This window comes from Lichenostomus cassidix, unplaced genomic scaffold (assembly GCF_008360975.1).
Source record: "Lichenostomus cassidix isolate B80296 unplaced genomic scaffold, HeHo_3.0 HiC_scaffold_34, whole genome shotgun sequence".
NCBI classification, from domain to species: domain Eukaryota; kingdom Metazoa; phylum Chordata; class Aves; order Passeriformes; family Meliphagidae; genus Lichenostomus; species Lichenostomus cassidix.
The window spans coordinates 1,365,437-1,382,340 of record NW_028147431.1 but is presented as its reverse complement, the minus strand read 5'-3'; the positions used below and the strand labels follow the sequence as shown (position 1 = coordinate 1,382,340).

At 33.9% G+C, this 16,904-nt stretch overlaps 1 protein-coding gene across 1 annotated transcript in view; it reads right to left on the bottom strand.

The window, feature by feature from the left end:
- LOC146423102 (maltase-glucoamylase-like) overlaps window positions 1–16,904 on the bottom strand; it is a 205,763-nt gene that overhangs the window by 123,903 nt on the left and 64,956 nt on the right. The window contains exons 15-17 of the mRNA XM_085045072.1: window positions 15,246–15,330; window positions 12,926–13,043; window positions 2,675–2,846 (exon numbers count right to left, since the gene is read on the bottom strand). Of these exons, the coding sequence (XP_084901198.1) occupies window positions 2,675–2,846; window positions 12,926–13,043; window positions 15,246–15,330 (375 nt within the window). The remainder of the gene's footprint in view (window positions 1–2,674; window positions 2,847–12,925; window positions 13,044–15,245; window positions 15,331–16,904) is intronic.

Below are 16,904 nucleotides of genomic sequence, written 5' to 3'. Positions count from 1 at the left end.
AATATTGATATTGATATTGAAATTGAAATTAAAATTAAAATTGAAATTAAAATTAAAATTAATATTGATATTAATATTGAAACTGAAAGTAAAATTGAAATTTAAATGGAAATTGAAGTTGAAAATTGAAATGAAAGTCAAAATTAAAATTAAAACTAAAAATGAGATTGAAGATGAAATTGAAATTGAAATTGAAATTTAAATTTAAATTAATATCGATATTGATATTAATATTGAAATTGAAAGTAAAATTAAAATTGAAATAAAAATTAAAATTTAAATTGAAATTAAAATTAACATTAAAATGAATATTAATATTGATATTAATATTGAAATTGAAAGTAAAATTAAAATTAAAAGTAAAATTAAAATTAAAAGTAAAAGTAAAATTAATATTGATATGAATATTGATATGAATATTGATATTACTATTGAAATTGAAATTGAAATTGAAATTAAAATTAAAATTAAAATTAAAATTAATATTCATGTTAATATTGAAATTGAAAGTAAAATTGAAATTGAAATTGAAATTAAAAATTAAAACTGAAATTAAAATTAAAATTAATATTGATATTACTATTGATATTACTATTGAAATTGAAAGTAAAATTAAAATTGAAATTTAAATTAAAATTGAAATTGAAATTAAAATTAAAATTAAAATTAATATCGATATTAATATTGATATGACTATTGAAATTGAAAGTAAAATTGAAATTGAAATTAAAGATTAAAATTAAAATTAAAATTAAAATTAAAATTGATATTAATATTGATATTAATATTGAAATGGAAATTGAAGTTGAAAATTGAAATTAAAGTCAAAATTAAAACTAAAACGGAAATTGAAGTTGAAATTGAAATTGAAATTACAGTTTGAATTTGAAACTGGCATCGAAATAATCATTAAATTCTGCATTTTCCCATTTTCCCCATTTTTTCACCCATTTCCCACTAACCCCTAAATTTGGGATTTTCCCATTTTCCCCATTTCCCCCAATTTTTCAATAATCGCTAAATTCGGGATTTTCCCACTTTCCCTGTTTTTCCCCCCATTTCCCAACAACCCCTAAATCTGTAATTTTCCCGTTTTTCCCATTTTCCCCCCATTTCTCAATAACCAATAAATTTGGAATTTTCCCATTTTCCCCATTTTTCCCCCATTTCCCACCAACCCCAAACCCCAAATTTTCCCATTTTCCCCATTTTCCCCCATTTCCCAATAACCATTAAATCTGTAATTTTCCCATTTTCCCTGTTTTTCCCCCCATTTCTCAATAACAATTAAATTAGTAATTTTCCCATTTTCCCCATTTTTCCCCCATTTCCAAATAACCATTAAATCTGTAATTTTCCCATTTTCCCCATTTTTTCCCCCATTTCCCACCAACTCCCAAATCCTGAATTTTCCCATTTTCCCCAAATCCCGGATTTTCCTGTTTTCCCCATTTTCCCCCCATTTTCCAATAATCACTAAATTTCAGATTTTCCCATTTTCCCTATTTTTCCCCACATTTCCCACAACCCCCAAATCCCAGATTTTCCCATTTTCTCCATTTTTCCCCCATTTCCCAATAACCATTAAATTTGTAATTTTCCCATTTTCCCCATTTTCCCCCAGATTTTCCCACCAACCCTAAACCCCAAATTTTCCCATTTTTTCCCCCATTTCCCACCAACCATTAAATCTGTAATTTTCCCGTTTTCCCCATTTTTTCCCCCCATTTCTCAATAACCATTAAATTTGGAATTTTCCCGGTTTTCCCATTTTTCCCCCATTTCCCAATGACCATTAAATTTGTAATTTTCTCATTTTCCCCATTTTTTCCCTCATTTCCCACCAACCCCCAAATCCTGGATTTTCCCATTTTCCCCATTTTTTCCCCCAGATTTTCCCACCAACCCCAAATCCCAAATTTTCCCATTTTCAACCCATTTCCCAATAACCATGAAATTTGGAATTTTCTCATTTTCCCCATTTTTCCCCCCATTTCCCAATAACCATTGAATTCGGAATTTTCCTTCCCCATTTCCCAACAACCCCTAAATTTGTAATTTTCCCCATTTTCCTGGTTTTTTGCCCCATTTCCCAACAACCACCAAATCCCAGATTTTCCCATTTTTCCCCCATTTCCCAACAACCCCAAATCCTGAATTTTCCCATTTTCCTCGTTTTTCCCCCATTTCCAAATAACCAATAAATTTGTAATTTTCACATTTTTCCCCCATTTCCCACCAACCCCCAAATCCCAGATTTTCCTGTTTTCCTTGTTTTCCCCCATTTCCCAGTAACAATTAAATTTGTAATTTTCTCATTTTCCCAGTTTTTCACCCCATTTCCCACCAACCGTTAAATTTGGAACTTTCCTTCCCCATTTTTCTACAACCATGAAATTTGTAATTTTTCTGTTTTCCCATTTTTCCCCCCATTTCCCAACAGCCCTTAAATCCCAGATTTTCCTGTTTTTCCCCCATTTCTCACCAACCCCAAATCCCAAATTTTCCCATTTTCCCCATTTCCCAATAACCATTAAATCTGTAATTTTCCCATTTTCCCCATTTTCCCCCATTTCCTAACAACCATTAAATTTCTAATTTCCCCCATTTTCCCCCCATTTCCCCCAAACCCCGAATTTTCCCGTTTTCCCGTTTTTTTCCCCCGTTTTCTCACGTAGGGGATCCCGAAGAGGCCGAACTCCAGCATGGCGGGGATGGCCGAGCGCAGGTGACCCCAGGTGGCCGCGGTGTCCCCAAGCCAGTGACCGGCCAGCCGGCCCGAGCCGGCGAAGGTCGAGCGAGTGACCAGCAGGCTGCGGCGGCCGGGGAAGAGCTGGGAGAGAGCGCTGGGAATTGGGGAGAAAACGGGAAAAATGGGAAAAATGGAGAAAAATTGGATTAAATTGGGAAAAAATTGGGAGAAAATTGGATAAAATGGGAGAAAAATGGGAAACTGTGGTGAAGGGGGGAAGAGCTGGGAGAGAGCGCTGGGAATTGGGGAGAAAATGGGGGAAAACGGGAAAAAATGGGAAAAAATGGGGAAAAATGAGATTAAATTGGGAAAAAATGGGAAAAAATTAGATGAAATTGGGAGAGAATGGGAGAAAATGGGAGAAAATGGGAGAAATGGGAGAAAATGGGAGAAAATGGGGGAAAAATGGGAAAAAATGGGAAAAAATTAGATGAAATTGGGAGAAAATGGGAGAAAATGAGAAAAAGTGGGATAAAGTGAAATAAAATGAGGAAAAAATGGGAGAAAATGGGAGAAAATGGGAGAAAATGGGAGAAAGTGGGATAAAATGGGAAACTGCGGCGGCCGGGGAAGAGCTGGGAGAGAGCGCTGGGAATTGGGGAGAAAACGGGGAGAATTGGGAAAAATGGGGAAAAATTGGATTAAATTGGGAGAAAATGGGAAAAAATGGGAGAAAATGGAAGAAAATGACCAAAAAATGGGAAAAAATTAGATAAAATTGGGAGAAAATGGGAGAAAATGAGATAAAATGGGAGAAAATGGGAGAAAAATGGGAGAAAATGGGAAACTGTGGCAGAGGGGAAGAGCTGGGAGAGAGAGCTGGGAAAATGGGGAAAAACAGGGAGAATTGGGAAAAAATGGGAAAAAATTAGATGAAATTGGGAGAAAATGGGAGAAAATGGGGAAGAAATGGGAGAAAATGGGAAACTGTGGCAGCAAAGGAAGAGCTGGGAGAGAGAGCTGGGAATTGGGGAAAAATGGGAGAAAACGGAAAAAATGGGAAAAAATTAGATTAAATTGGGAGAAAATGGGAGAAAATGGGAGAAAATTAGATAGAATTGGGAGAAAATGGGATAAAATGACCAAAAAATGGGATAAAATGGGAAACTGTGGTGAAGAGGGGAAGAGCTGGGAGAGAGAGCTGGGAATTGGGGAGAAAATGGGGGAAAACGGGAAAAATGGGGAAAAAATGGGAAAAAATGAGATGAAATTGGGAGAAAATGGGAGAAAAATGGGAAAAAATTAGATGAAGTTGGGAGAAAATGGGAGAAAATGGGAGAAAATGGGGAAAAAATGGGAAAAAATGAGATTAAATTGGGAGAAAATGGGAGAAAAATGGGAAAAAATTAGATGAAATTGGGAGAAAATGGGAGAAAATGAGAAAAATTGGGATAAAGTGGAATAAAATGAGGAAAAAATGGGAGAAAATGGGAGAAAAATGGGAGAAAATGGGAAACTGTGGCAGAGGGGAAGAGCTGGGAGAGAGACATGGGAAATGGGGAAAAAATGGGGGAAAATGGGGAAAAAATGGGAAAAAATTAGATAGAATTGGGAGAAAATGGGAGAAAATGGGAGAAAATGACCAAAAAATGGGATAAAATGGAAACTGTGGCAGAGGGGAAGAGCTGGGAGAGAGCTGGGAAAATGGGGAGAAACAGGGGAAAATGGGAAAAAATGGGAAAAAATGAGATTAAATTGGGAGAAAATGGGAGAAAAATGAGATAAAATGGGAGAAAATGACCAAAAAAATGGGATAAAATGGGAAACTGTGGTGAAGGGGGAAAGAGCTGGGAGAGAGAGCTGGGAATTGGGGAGAAAATGGGAGAAAACAGGAAAAATGGGGAAAAAATTGGAAAAAATTAGATTAAATTGGGAGAAAATGGGAGAAAATGGGAGAAAGTGGGAGAAAATGGAAACTGTGGCGGCCAGGGAAGAGCTGGGAGAGAGAGCTGGGAAAATGGGGAAAAAAGAGGGGAAAATGGGAAAAATGGGGAAAAAATGGGAAAAAATGAGATTAAATTGGGAGAAAATGGGAGAAAAATGGGAAAAAATGGGGAAAAATGGGGAAAAATGGGATAAAGTGAGATAAAATGAGATAAAATGGGAGAAAATAACCAAAAAATGGGAGAAAATGGGAGAAAATGGGAGAAAATTACAAAAAAATGGGATAAAATGGGAAACTGCGGTGGATTGGAAGAGCTGGAAGAGAGAGCTGGGAAAATGGGGAAAAAACAGGAAAAATTGGGAAAAATGGGAAAAAATGAGATTAAATTGGGAGAAAATGGGAGAAAAATAGGAAAAATTAGATAGAATTGGGAGAAAATGGGAGAAAATGACCACAAAATGGGATAAAATGGGAAACTGTGGTGAAGGGGGAATGAGCTGGGAGAGAGAGCTGGGAATTGGGGAAAAAATGGGAGAAAATGGGAAAAATGGGAAAAAAATGGGGAAAAATTAGATTAAATTGGGAGAAAATGGGAGAAAAATGGGAAAAAATTAGATAGAATTGGGAGAAAATGGGATAAAATGGGAAACTGGTGAAGGGGGAAAGAGCTGGGAGAGAGAGCTGGGAATTGAGGAAAAAATGGGAGAAAACAGGAAAAATGGGAAAAAATGGGAAAAAATTAGATTAAATTGGGAGAAAATGGGAGAAAATGGGAGAAAATGGGAAAAAATGGGAGAAAATGGGAGAAAATGGGAAACTGTGACGGCTGGGGAAGAGCTGGGAGAGAGCTGGGAAAATGGGGGAAAAACAGGGGAAAATGGGAAAAAATGGGAAAAATTGGATTAAATTGGGAAAAAAGGGGAGAAAATGGGAGAAAAATGGGAGAAAATGGGAGAAAAATGGGAGAAAAATGGGATAAAATGGGAAACTGTGGCAGAGGGGAAGAGCTGGGAGAGAGAGCTGGGAAAATGGGGGGAAAACAGGGGAAAATGGGAAAAAATGGGAAAAACTTAGATTAAATTGGGAGAAAATGGGAGAAAAATGGGAAAAAATAGATAGAATTGGGAGAAAATGGGAGAAAAATGACCAAAAAATGGGATAAAATGGGAAACTGTGGTGAAGGGGGAAAGAGCTGGGAGAGAGCGCTGGGAATTGGGGAGAAAATGGGAGAAAATGGGAAAAATGGGGAAAAAATTGGATTAAATTGGGAAAAAATGGGAAAAAATGAGATGAAATTGGGAGAAAATGGGAGAAAATGGGAGAAAATTAGATAGAATTGGGAGAAAATGGGAGAAAATGACCAAAAAATGGGATAAAATGGGAAACTGTGGTGAAGGGGGAAAGAGCTGGGAGAGAGCGCTGGGAATTGGGGAAAAAACAGGGAGAATTGGGAAAAATCGGAAAAAATGGGAAAAAATGAGATTAAAATGGGAGAAAATGAGATAAAATGGGAGAAAATGGGAGAAAAATGGGAGAAAATGGGGGAAAATGGGAGAAAATGGGAAACTGTGGCAGAGGGGAAGAGCTGGGAGAGAGAGCTGGGAATTGGGGAAAAAATGGGAGAAAACGGAAAAAATGGGAAAAAATTAGATAAAATTGGGAGAAAATGGGAGAAAATGACCAAAAAATGGGAGAAAATGGGAAACTGTGGTGGAGGGAAGAGCTGGGAGAGAGAGCTGGGAAAATGGGGAAAAAGAGGGAAAATTGGGAAAAATGGGAAAAAATGGGAAAAAATTAGATGAAATTGGGAGAAAATGGGAGAAAATTAGATAAAATTGGAGAAAATGGGAGAAAAATGGGAGAAAATGGGGAAAATGGGAAAAAATGAGATTAAATTGGGAGAAAATGGGAGAAAATGGGAGAAAATGGGAGAAAATGGGAGAAAATGGAGAAAGTGGGAGAAAATGGAAACTGCAGCGGCCAGGGAAGAGCTGCGAGAGAGCGCTGGGAATTGGGGAGAAACTGGGAGAAAACGGGAAAAATGGGGAAAAAATGGGAAAAAATGAGATTAAATTGGGAGAAAATGGGAGAAAAATGGGAAAAAATTAGATAGAATTGGGAGAAAATGGGAGAAAATGACCAAAAAATGGGATAAAATGGGAAACTGTGGTGGAGGGGGAAAGAGCTGGGAGAGAGCTGGGAAAATGGGGGAAAAACAGGGGAAAATGGGAAAAATGGGGAAAAAAATGGGAAAAAATTAGATGAAATTGGGAGAAAATGGGAGAAAAATGAGATAAAATGGGAGAAAATGACCAAAAAAATGGGATAAAATGGGAAACTGTGGTGAAGGGGGAAAGAGCTGGGAGAGAGAGCTGGGAATTGGGGGAAAAACGGGGGAAAACGGGAAAAAATGGGGAAAAAATGGGAAAAAATTAGATGAAATTGGGAGAAAATGGGAGAAAAATGGGGAAAAATGGGGAAAAATGGGGAAAAATGGGATAAAGTGAGATAAAATGGGAGAAAATAACCAAAAAACGGGAGAAAATGGGAGAAAATGACCAAAAAATGGGATAAAATAGGAAACTGTGGCAGAGGGGAAGAGCTGGGGGAGAGAGCTGGGAATTGGGGAAAAAACGAGGAGAATTGGGAAAAAATGGGGAAAAAATTAGATTAAATTGGGAGAAAATGGGAGAAAAATAGATAAAATTGGGAGAAAATGGGAGAAAAATGGGATAAAATGGGGAAAAAATGGGATAAAGTGAGATAAAATGGGAGAAAATGACCAAAAAATGGGAGAAAATGGGAAACTGTGGCAGAGGGGAAGAGCTGGGAGAGAGCTGGGAAAATGGGGAAAAAATGGGAGAAAACAGGAAAAATGGGAAAAAATGAGATGAAATTGGGAGAAAATGGGAGAAAATGAGAAAAAGTGGGATAAAGTGAAATAAAATGAGGAAAAAATGGGAGAAAATGGGAGAAAATGGAAACTGTGGCAGAGGGGAAGAGCTGGGAGAGAGAGCTGGGAAAATGGGGAAAAACAGGGGAAATTGGGAAAAAATGGGAAAAAATTAGATTAAATTGGGAGAAAATGGGAAAAAAATAGATGAAATTGGGAGAAAATGGGAGAAAATGACCAAACAATGGGATAAAATGGGAAACTGCAGCAGCTGGGGAAGAGCTGGGAGAGAGAGCTGGGAAAATGGGAAAAAATGGGGAAAAATTGGGAAAAATGGGGAAAAAATGGGAAAAAATTAGATGAAATTGGGAGAAAACGGGAGAAAATGACATAAAATGGGAGAAAATGGGAGAAAAATGTGGTAAAATGGGGAAAAAATGGGATAAAGTGAGATAAAATGAGATAAAATGGGAGAAAATAACCAAAAAATGGGAGAAAATGGGAGAAAATGAGAGAAAATGACAAAAAATGGGATAAAATGGGAAACTGCTGCAGCTGGGGAAGAGCTGGGAAAATGGGGAAAAAATGGGAGAAAACGGGAAAATGGGAAAAAATTAGATTAAATTGGGAGAAAATGGGAGAAAATGGGAGAAAATGGGATTAAACGAGGGAAAGTGGGATAAATGGGATAAAAATGGGATGAAAATGGGAAAAATAGGATAAAGTGAGAAAAAAATTGAGAAAAATGGGACAAAGTGAGAAAAAAAAGACAAGTAAATGGGATAAAGTGGGAGAAAATGGGAGAAAATGGGTGAAAATGGGAGAAAATGGGATGAAATGAGGAAAAATGAAATTATAGGAAATGTTCTAAAAATGGGATAAAATGAGAGAAACGAAAATGGGATAAAATGAGGAAAATGAGGAAAAAATGGAATAAAGTGAGATAAAATGGGGTAAAGTCAGGAAAGATGGAATAAAGTAAGATGAAATGGGAGAAAATGAGAAAAAAAAAAAGAGAAAAAACTGGGATAAAGTGAGATAAAATGGGAGAAAATGACCAAAAAATTGGATAAAATGGAAAACTGCGGCGGTCTGGGAAGAGCTGGGAAAATGGGGAAAAATGGGGGAAATTGGGAAAAATGGGAAAAAATGAGAAAAAATGGGATAAAGTGAGATAAAGATAGGAAAAAATGAGATAAAATGAGAAGAAAAAAAGGGGATAAAATGGGATAAAATGGGATTAAGTGAGAAAAAAAGGGGAGAAAATGAGGTAAAATGAGGAAAAATGAGACAAATGGGATAACATGGGACGAAATGGGATAAAATGAGGAAAGATGGGATAGAGTGACAAAAAATGGGGAAAAATGGGAAAAAATGAGATGAAAATGGGATGAAATGGGATAAAATTAGATGAAAAATATGAAAAAAATGGGGTAAAATTAGGTGAAAAATAAGAAAAATGGGATAAAATGAGATTAAAAATATGAAAAAATGGGATGAAATGAGAAAAAAATGGGATAAAATGGGATCAAATTAGGTAAAATTGGGATATATTCAGGGAAGATGAGATGAGAGAAAATGAGAAAAAATTGGATAAAATCAGGAAAAATGGGATAAAATGGGATAAAATGGGATCAAATGAGATCAAATGGGATAAAATGAGGAAAAATGGAAGAGAGAAGAGAAAGGAAAAGAAATTAAAATAAAAGAAAAATCAAACTAAATTAATATAAATTAAAGGAAGGGAAGGGAAGTGACTAAAGGGTTAAAGGATTGAGGGATTTTGGGAATTTGGGATTTTGGGAATTTGGGATTTAAGGATTTAAGGATTTCGGGAAGGCGGTCAGACATTTCCAGGGGAGAAAATTCCCAGAATTCCCAGAATTCCTGAAACTCCCAGAACTCCCTTAACTCCTGAAAATTCCCAGAATTCCTGGAACTCCCAGAATTCCCAGAACTCCCTTAACTCCTAAAAATTCCCAGAATTCACGGAATTCCCAGAATTGCTAGACCTCCCAGAATTCCCAGGAATAATTCCCAGAACTCCCAGAATTCCCAGAATGAATTCCCAGAATTCCCAGAATTCCCAGGAAAAGTTCCCAAAACTACCAGAATTCCCATAACTCCCAGAATGAATTCCCAGAATTCCCAGAATGAATTCCCATTTTTCCCCCAAAATTCCCAGTTTTTTCCCAATTTCCCGATGGCTGCTCTCAGCCAAACTCCAATAACTCCCAGAATTCCATTTTTTTCCCCAGAATTACCTGGAGTTTTATCCCAGAATTCCCTGTTTATCCCCAGAATTCCGAGTTTTTTTCCAGAATTCTGGTTTTTCCCCCATTCCCAGAACTCCCAGAACTCCCGGAATTCCCAAAATTCCCAGAATTCCAAGAATTCCCTGTGTTTTCCCAGAATTCCCTGTTCCTCCCCATTCCCAGAACTGCCAGAATTCCCAGAATTTATTCCCAGAACTCTCCGAATTCCCAGAATGAGCTCCCAGCATTCCCCGAACTCCCAGCATTGCCAGAATTCCCAGAACTCCCAGAACTCCTGGAACTCCCATAATTCCCAGGAATAGTTCCCAGAACTCCATGAATTCCCAGAACTCCCAGAACTCCCATAATTCCTATAACTCCCAGAATGAATTCCCAGAATGAATTCCCCGAATGAATTCCCAGAATTCCCAGAATTCCTGAAACTCCCAGAATTCCCAGAACTCCCAGACCTTCCAGAATTCCCAGGAATAGTTCCCAAAACTCCCAGAATTCCCAGAACTCTCAGAATTCCCAGAACTCTCAGAATTTCCGGAACCACCATAATTCCCGTAACTCCCAGAATTCCCAGGATTGAATCCCCAGGAACAATTCCCAAAATTCCCAGAATTCCCAGAACAATTCCCATAATCCCACCTGTGGCTGGCCATGGCCATGGAGTGTCCGTACAGACTGTGGGTGTCAGAGTGACGTCATACAACTCCCAGAACCCCCAGAATTCCCAGAATGAATTCCCAGAATGAATTCCCATAATTCCCCAAATTCCCAAAATTCCCAAAATTCCCAAAATTCCCAGAATAATTCCCACAATCCTACCTTTGGCTGGCCATGGCCATGGCGTGTCCGTACAGACTGTGGGTGTCATAGTGACGTCATACACCTCCCAGAACCCCAGAATTCCCACAATTCCCAGAATTCCCATAACTCCCATAACTCCCAGAATTCCCAAAATTCCCAAAATTCCCAAAATTCCCACAATCCCACCTGTGGCTGGCCATGGCCATGGCGTGTCCGTACAGACTGTGGGTGTCACAGTGACGTCATACAACTCCCAGAACCCCATAACTCCCATAATCCCCAGGATGAATCCCCAGAAATAATTCTCAAAATTCCCAAAATTCCCAAAACAATTCCCACAATCCTCACCTGTGGCTAGCAGCAGCCATGGCGTGTCCGTACAGACTGTGGGTGTCATAGTGACGTCATACACCTCCCAGAACCCCATAATTCCCAGAATTAATTCCCAGAATGAATTTCCATAATTTCCACAATTCCCAAAATTCCCAAAATTCCCAAAACAATTCCCACAATCCCACCTGTGGCTGGCCATGGCCATGGAGTGTCCGTACAGACTGTGGGTGTCATAGTGACGTCATACACCTCCCAGAACCCCATAATTCCCAGGATGAACTCCCAGAATTCCCAAAATTCCCAGGAATAATTCCCAGGATGAACTCCCAGAATTCCCAAAATTCCCAGGAATAATTCCCAGGATGAACTCCCAGAATTCCCGGAATGTATTCCCAGAACTCCCGGAACTCCCAGCATTCCCAGAATGAATTCCCAGGAACAATTCCCATAATTCCCATAACTCCCAGAATTCCCATAATTCCCAAAATTCCCGGAATTCCCACAATCCCACCTGTGGCTAGCAGCAGCCATGGCGTGTCCGTACAGACTGTGGGTGTCAGAGTGACGTCATACACCTCCCAGAACTCCCATAACTCCCAGAATGAATTCCCAGGAACAATTCCCATAATTCTCACAATTCCCAAAATTCCCAGGATGAATTCCCAGGAATAATTCCCAGAATGAACTCCCAGAATTCCCGGAATGTATTCCCAGAACTCCCAGAACTCCTATAATTCTCAGAACTCCCGGAACTCCCAGAACTCCCAGAATTCCCAGAATGAATTCCCATAACTCCCACAATTCCCACAATTCCCAAAATTCCCAAAACAATTCCCACAATCCCACCTGTGGCTAGCAGCAGCCATGGCGTGTCCGTACAGACTGTGGGTGTCATAGTGACGTCATACAACTCCCAGAACTCCCAGGAATAATTCCCAGGAACAATTCCCATAATTCTCACAATTCCCAAAATTCCCAAAATTCCCAAAACAATTCCCAAAATCTCACCTGTGGCTGGCCATGGCCATGGAATGCCCATACAGACTGTGGGTGTCAGAGTGACGTCATACAACTCCCAGAACCCCCAAAATTCCCAGAATTAATTCCCAGGAACAATTCCCAAAATTCCCACAATTCCCAAAATTCCCAAAATAATTCCCACAATTCCTCCTCACCTGCGGCTAGCAGCAGCCATGGCGTGTCCGTACAGACTGTGGGTGTCATAGTGACATCATACACCTCCCAGAATCCCCAGAATTCCCAGAATGAACTCCCAGAATTCCCAAAATTCCCAGGAATAATTCCCAGAATGAACTCCCAGAATTCCCGGAACGTATTCCCAGAACTCCCAGAACTCCTATAATTCTCATAACTCCCGGAAGTCCCAGAACTCCCAGAATTCCCAGGATGAATCCCCAGGAACAATTCCCAAAATTCCCAAAATTCCCAGAATTCCCACAATTCCCACCTGCGGCTGGCCATGGCCATGGAATGTCCGTACAGACTGTGGGTGTCATAGTGACGTCATACACCTCCCAGAACCCCCAAAATTCCCAAAATTCCCATAATTCCCACAATTCCCATAATTCCCATAATTCCCAAAACTCCCAAAATTCCCAGAATTCCCACAATCCCACCTTTGGCTGGCCATGGCCATGGCGTGTCCGTACAGACTGTGGGTGTCATAGTGACATCATACACCTCCCAGAACCCCATAACTCCCATAATTCCCAGAATGAATTCCCAGGAACAATTCCCATAACTCCCAGAATTCCCAAAATTCCCAAAATTCCCGGAATTCCCAAAATCCTCACCTGCGGCTGGCCATGGCCATGGAATGTCCGTACAGACTGTGGGTGTCATAGTGACATCATACACCTCCCAGAACCCCATAACTCCCATAATTCCCAGAATGAATTCCCAGGAACAATTCCCATAACTCCCAGAATTCCCAAAATTCCCAAAATTCCCGGAATTCCCAAAATCCTCACCTGCGGCTGGCCATGGCCATGGAATGTCCGTACAGACTGTGGGTGTCGTAGCTCCGTCCCCAGGCCTGCCGAGCATCCGGACACAGCGAGCTCTGGAACAGCAGCCGCTCCGCCAGCCCTGCGGCACCATGGGAAATATGCTAATGAGATGCTAATGAGCTGGCGTCTGATTGGTGCAACGGCGGTTATAGGGCTGTTTATTGTTATTGTTATTTTTCTTATTATTGTTATTGTTGTTATAATTATCATAATTTTAATATATAATTTTAAATATAGAATTACGTAAGGTTAGCTATAATTATGTATGTAATTTAATTAGTGTAATTAATAGGGAATTAATGATGAAATTAGTATGTGATTTAAAATATGCAGTTATATATAAAGTGAGATATGATTATTTATTATTTTTATTGTTGTTGTAATCATTTTAATGCATCACTTATCGTAATTTTAATATATAATTTTAAATATAGAATTACGTAAGATTAGCTATTATTACGTATGTAATTTAATTAATGTAATGAATAGGGAATTAATGATGTAATTAGTATGCGATTTAAAATATGCAGTTATATACAAAGTGAGATATGATTATTTATTATTATTGTTGTTGTTGTAATCATTTTAATGCATCGCTTATCGTAATTTTAATATATAATTTTAAATATGGAATTACGTAAGGTTAGCTGTAATTATGTATGTAATTTAATTAATGTAATGAATAGGGAATTAATAATGTAATTAGTATGTGATTTAAAATATGCAGTTATATATTAAGTGAGATATGATTATTTATTATTATTGTTGTTGTAATCATTTTAATGCATCGCTTATTGTAATTTTAATATATAATTTTAAATATGGAATTACGTAAGATTAGCTATAATTATGTATGTAATTTAATTAATGTAATTAATAGGGAATTAATGATGTAATTAGTATGTGATTTAAAATATACAGTTATATATAAAGTGAGATATGATTATTTATTATTATTGTTGTTGTTGTAATCATTTTAATGTATTGCTTAAAATACAATCATATATGAGATTATGTAGAATTCCATGTTATTATTAAAGTAAACATAAAATAATAATAAAATAAAAATAAAAATAAAAATGAAAATAAAAATAAAAATAAAAATAAAAATAAAAATAAAAATAAAAATAAAAATAAAATAAAAATAGAAATAAAAATAAAATAAAAATAGAAATAAAAATAAAAATAAAATAAAAATAGAAATAGAAATAGAAATAGAAATAGAAATAAAAATAAAAATAAAAATAAAAATAAATTAAAAATAGAAATAAAAATAAAAATAAAAATAAAAATAAAATAAAAATAAAAATAAAATAAAATAGAAATAAAAATAAAAATAAAAATAAAATAAAAATAAAAATAAAAATAAAAAAAAAAAATAAAAATAAAAATAAAAATAAAATAATAAATAAAATAAATAAAAATAAAAATAAAAATAAAAATAGAAATAAAAATAAAAATAAAAATAAAAATGAAATAAAATAAAAATAGAAATAAAAATAAAAATAAAAATAAAAATAAAAATAAAAATAAAAATAAAAATAAAAATAAAAATAAAATAAAAATAAAAATAAAAATAAAAATAAAAATAAAAATAAAATCGAAATAGAAATAAAAATAAAATAAAAATAAAAATAAAATAAAAATGAGATTAAAAATTAAAATAATAATAAATAAAAATAGAAATAAAAATAGAAATGAAAATGAAAATAAATGAAAATAAAAATAAAAATAAAAATAAAATAAAAATAGAAATAAAAAAAAATAAAAATAAAAATAAAAAATAAAAATAAAAATGAAAATAAAATAAAAATAGAAATAAAAATAAAAATAAAAATAAAAATAAATAAAAATAAAAATAAAAATAAAAATAAAAATAAAATAAAAATAAAAATAAAAATAAAAATAAAAATAAAAATAAAAATAGAAATAAAAATAAAAATAAAAATAGAAATAAAAATGAAGATAAATAAAAATAAATAAAAACCAAAATGAAAATGAAAATAAAAATAAAAATAAAAATACAAATAAAATAAAAATAGAAATAAAAATAAAAATAAAAATAAAAATAAAAATAAAATAAAAATAGAAATAAAAATAAAAATAAAAATAAAAATAAAAATAAATAAAAATAAAAATAAAATAAAAATAAAAATAAAAATCAAAATGAAAATGAAAATAAAAATAAAAATAAAAATGAAAATGAAAATGAAAATGAAAATAAAAATGAAAATAAATAAAAATACAAATAAATACAAATAAATGAATGAATTTCTCTCACGGGGTGTGTAAGGAGGGAAGTTCCAGCAGTTCTCAGCACAGCCTCGGGCAGAGCCTGGGATGGAGCTGCTCACCTCGTTCATGTCCTGACAAACCAAAATTCACACCAAAATTAACATTTCTAGAGTTTATTAGTTTAATATTTGAATAATTTATTAGTTTATTGGATTATTATTTTATATTTGGATATTCAATGGATATTTCAGCCCAATTGCAATCGAGTTTTAAGGTAATTTTAGTAATTAAAATGAAATTGTTAATGAGTTAAAGTTCCGCCAGGAGGGCAGGAAGTCAAAATAATAATAATAATAATAATAATAATTATAATTATAATTATAATTATAACAACAATTTAAACATTTTTATATTATTTATTTTGCATAATAATTTTAATCGTTAGTCAAAATAGTAAAAATAATAATAATTTAAAAATTTTATATTATTTATTTTATATAATAACTTTTACTTCTTAGTCAAAATAATAAAAATTTTAATAGAAACAATAATTTTAAAATATTTTTATTATTTCTTTTATATAATAATTTTAATTGTTAGTCAAAATAGTAACAATAATAATAATAACAAAAATTTAAAAATATTTATATTATTTATTTTATATAATAATTTTTCTTCTAGTCAAAATAATAACAATATTAATAATAACAATAATTTTAAAATATTTTTATTATTTGTTTAATATAATAGTTTAAAAAATTAAAGTAAAAAATTAAAATATTATTATTAACGTCAATAATAAAAATAATAATAAAAAAAATAATAAAAAAAATTATAAAAATTAAAAAATTTTAAAAAATTTATTAAATTGGATTTCACTCAAATTTTCACTCAAATTCCTGCAGATTTTGGGATTTTCTGATGGATTTGGGTTCAAACCGGATTTGATTTTGTGACAATTTTGGGGCGAAAAATGGAAATAAAAAATTAAAATATTATTATTAACGTCAATAATAAAAATTAATAATACAAAAAACCAAATAAATCATAAAAATTAAAATTGTAAAAAAAAATTAATTAAATTGGATTTCACTCAAATTTTCACTCACATTCCTGCAGATTTTGGGATTTTCTGATCAATTTGGATTCAAACCGGATTTGATTTTGTGACAATTTTGGGGCGAAAAATGGAAATAAAAAAACAAAATATTATATTAACGTCAATAATAAAAATTAATAGTACAGAAAACCAAATAAAATAAATTATAAAAATTAAAATTAATAAATAAAATATTATTATTAATGTCAATAATAAAAATTAATAATACAGAAAACAAATAAATTATAAAAATTAAAAAATTAAAAAAATTATTAAATTGGATTTCACTCAAATTTTCACTCAAATTCCTGCAGATTTTGGGATTTTTCCAGGGAAATTTTCCTTCTGATTGATTTGGGTTCAAACCGGATTGATTTTGGTTCATTTCTTTTATTTTTTATTTAATTTTGGCGCGAAAAATGGAAATTAATAAATAAAATATTATTATTAACGTCAATAATAAAAATTAATAATACAAAAAACCAAATAAATTAAATTATAAAAATTAAAAATTTTTTAAAAATTATTAAATTGGATTTCAGTCAAATTTTCACTCAAATTCCTGCAGATTTTGGGATTTTCTGATCGATTTGGGTTCAAACCGGA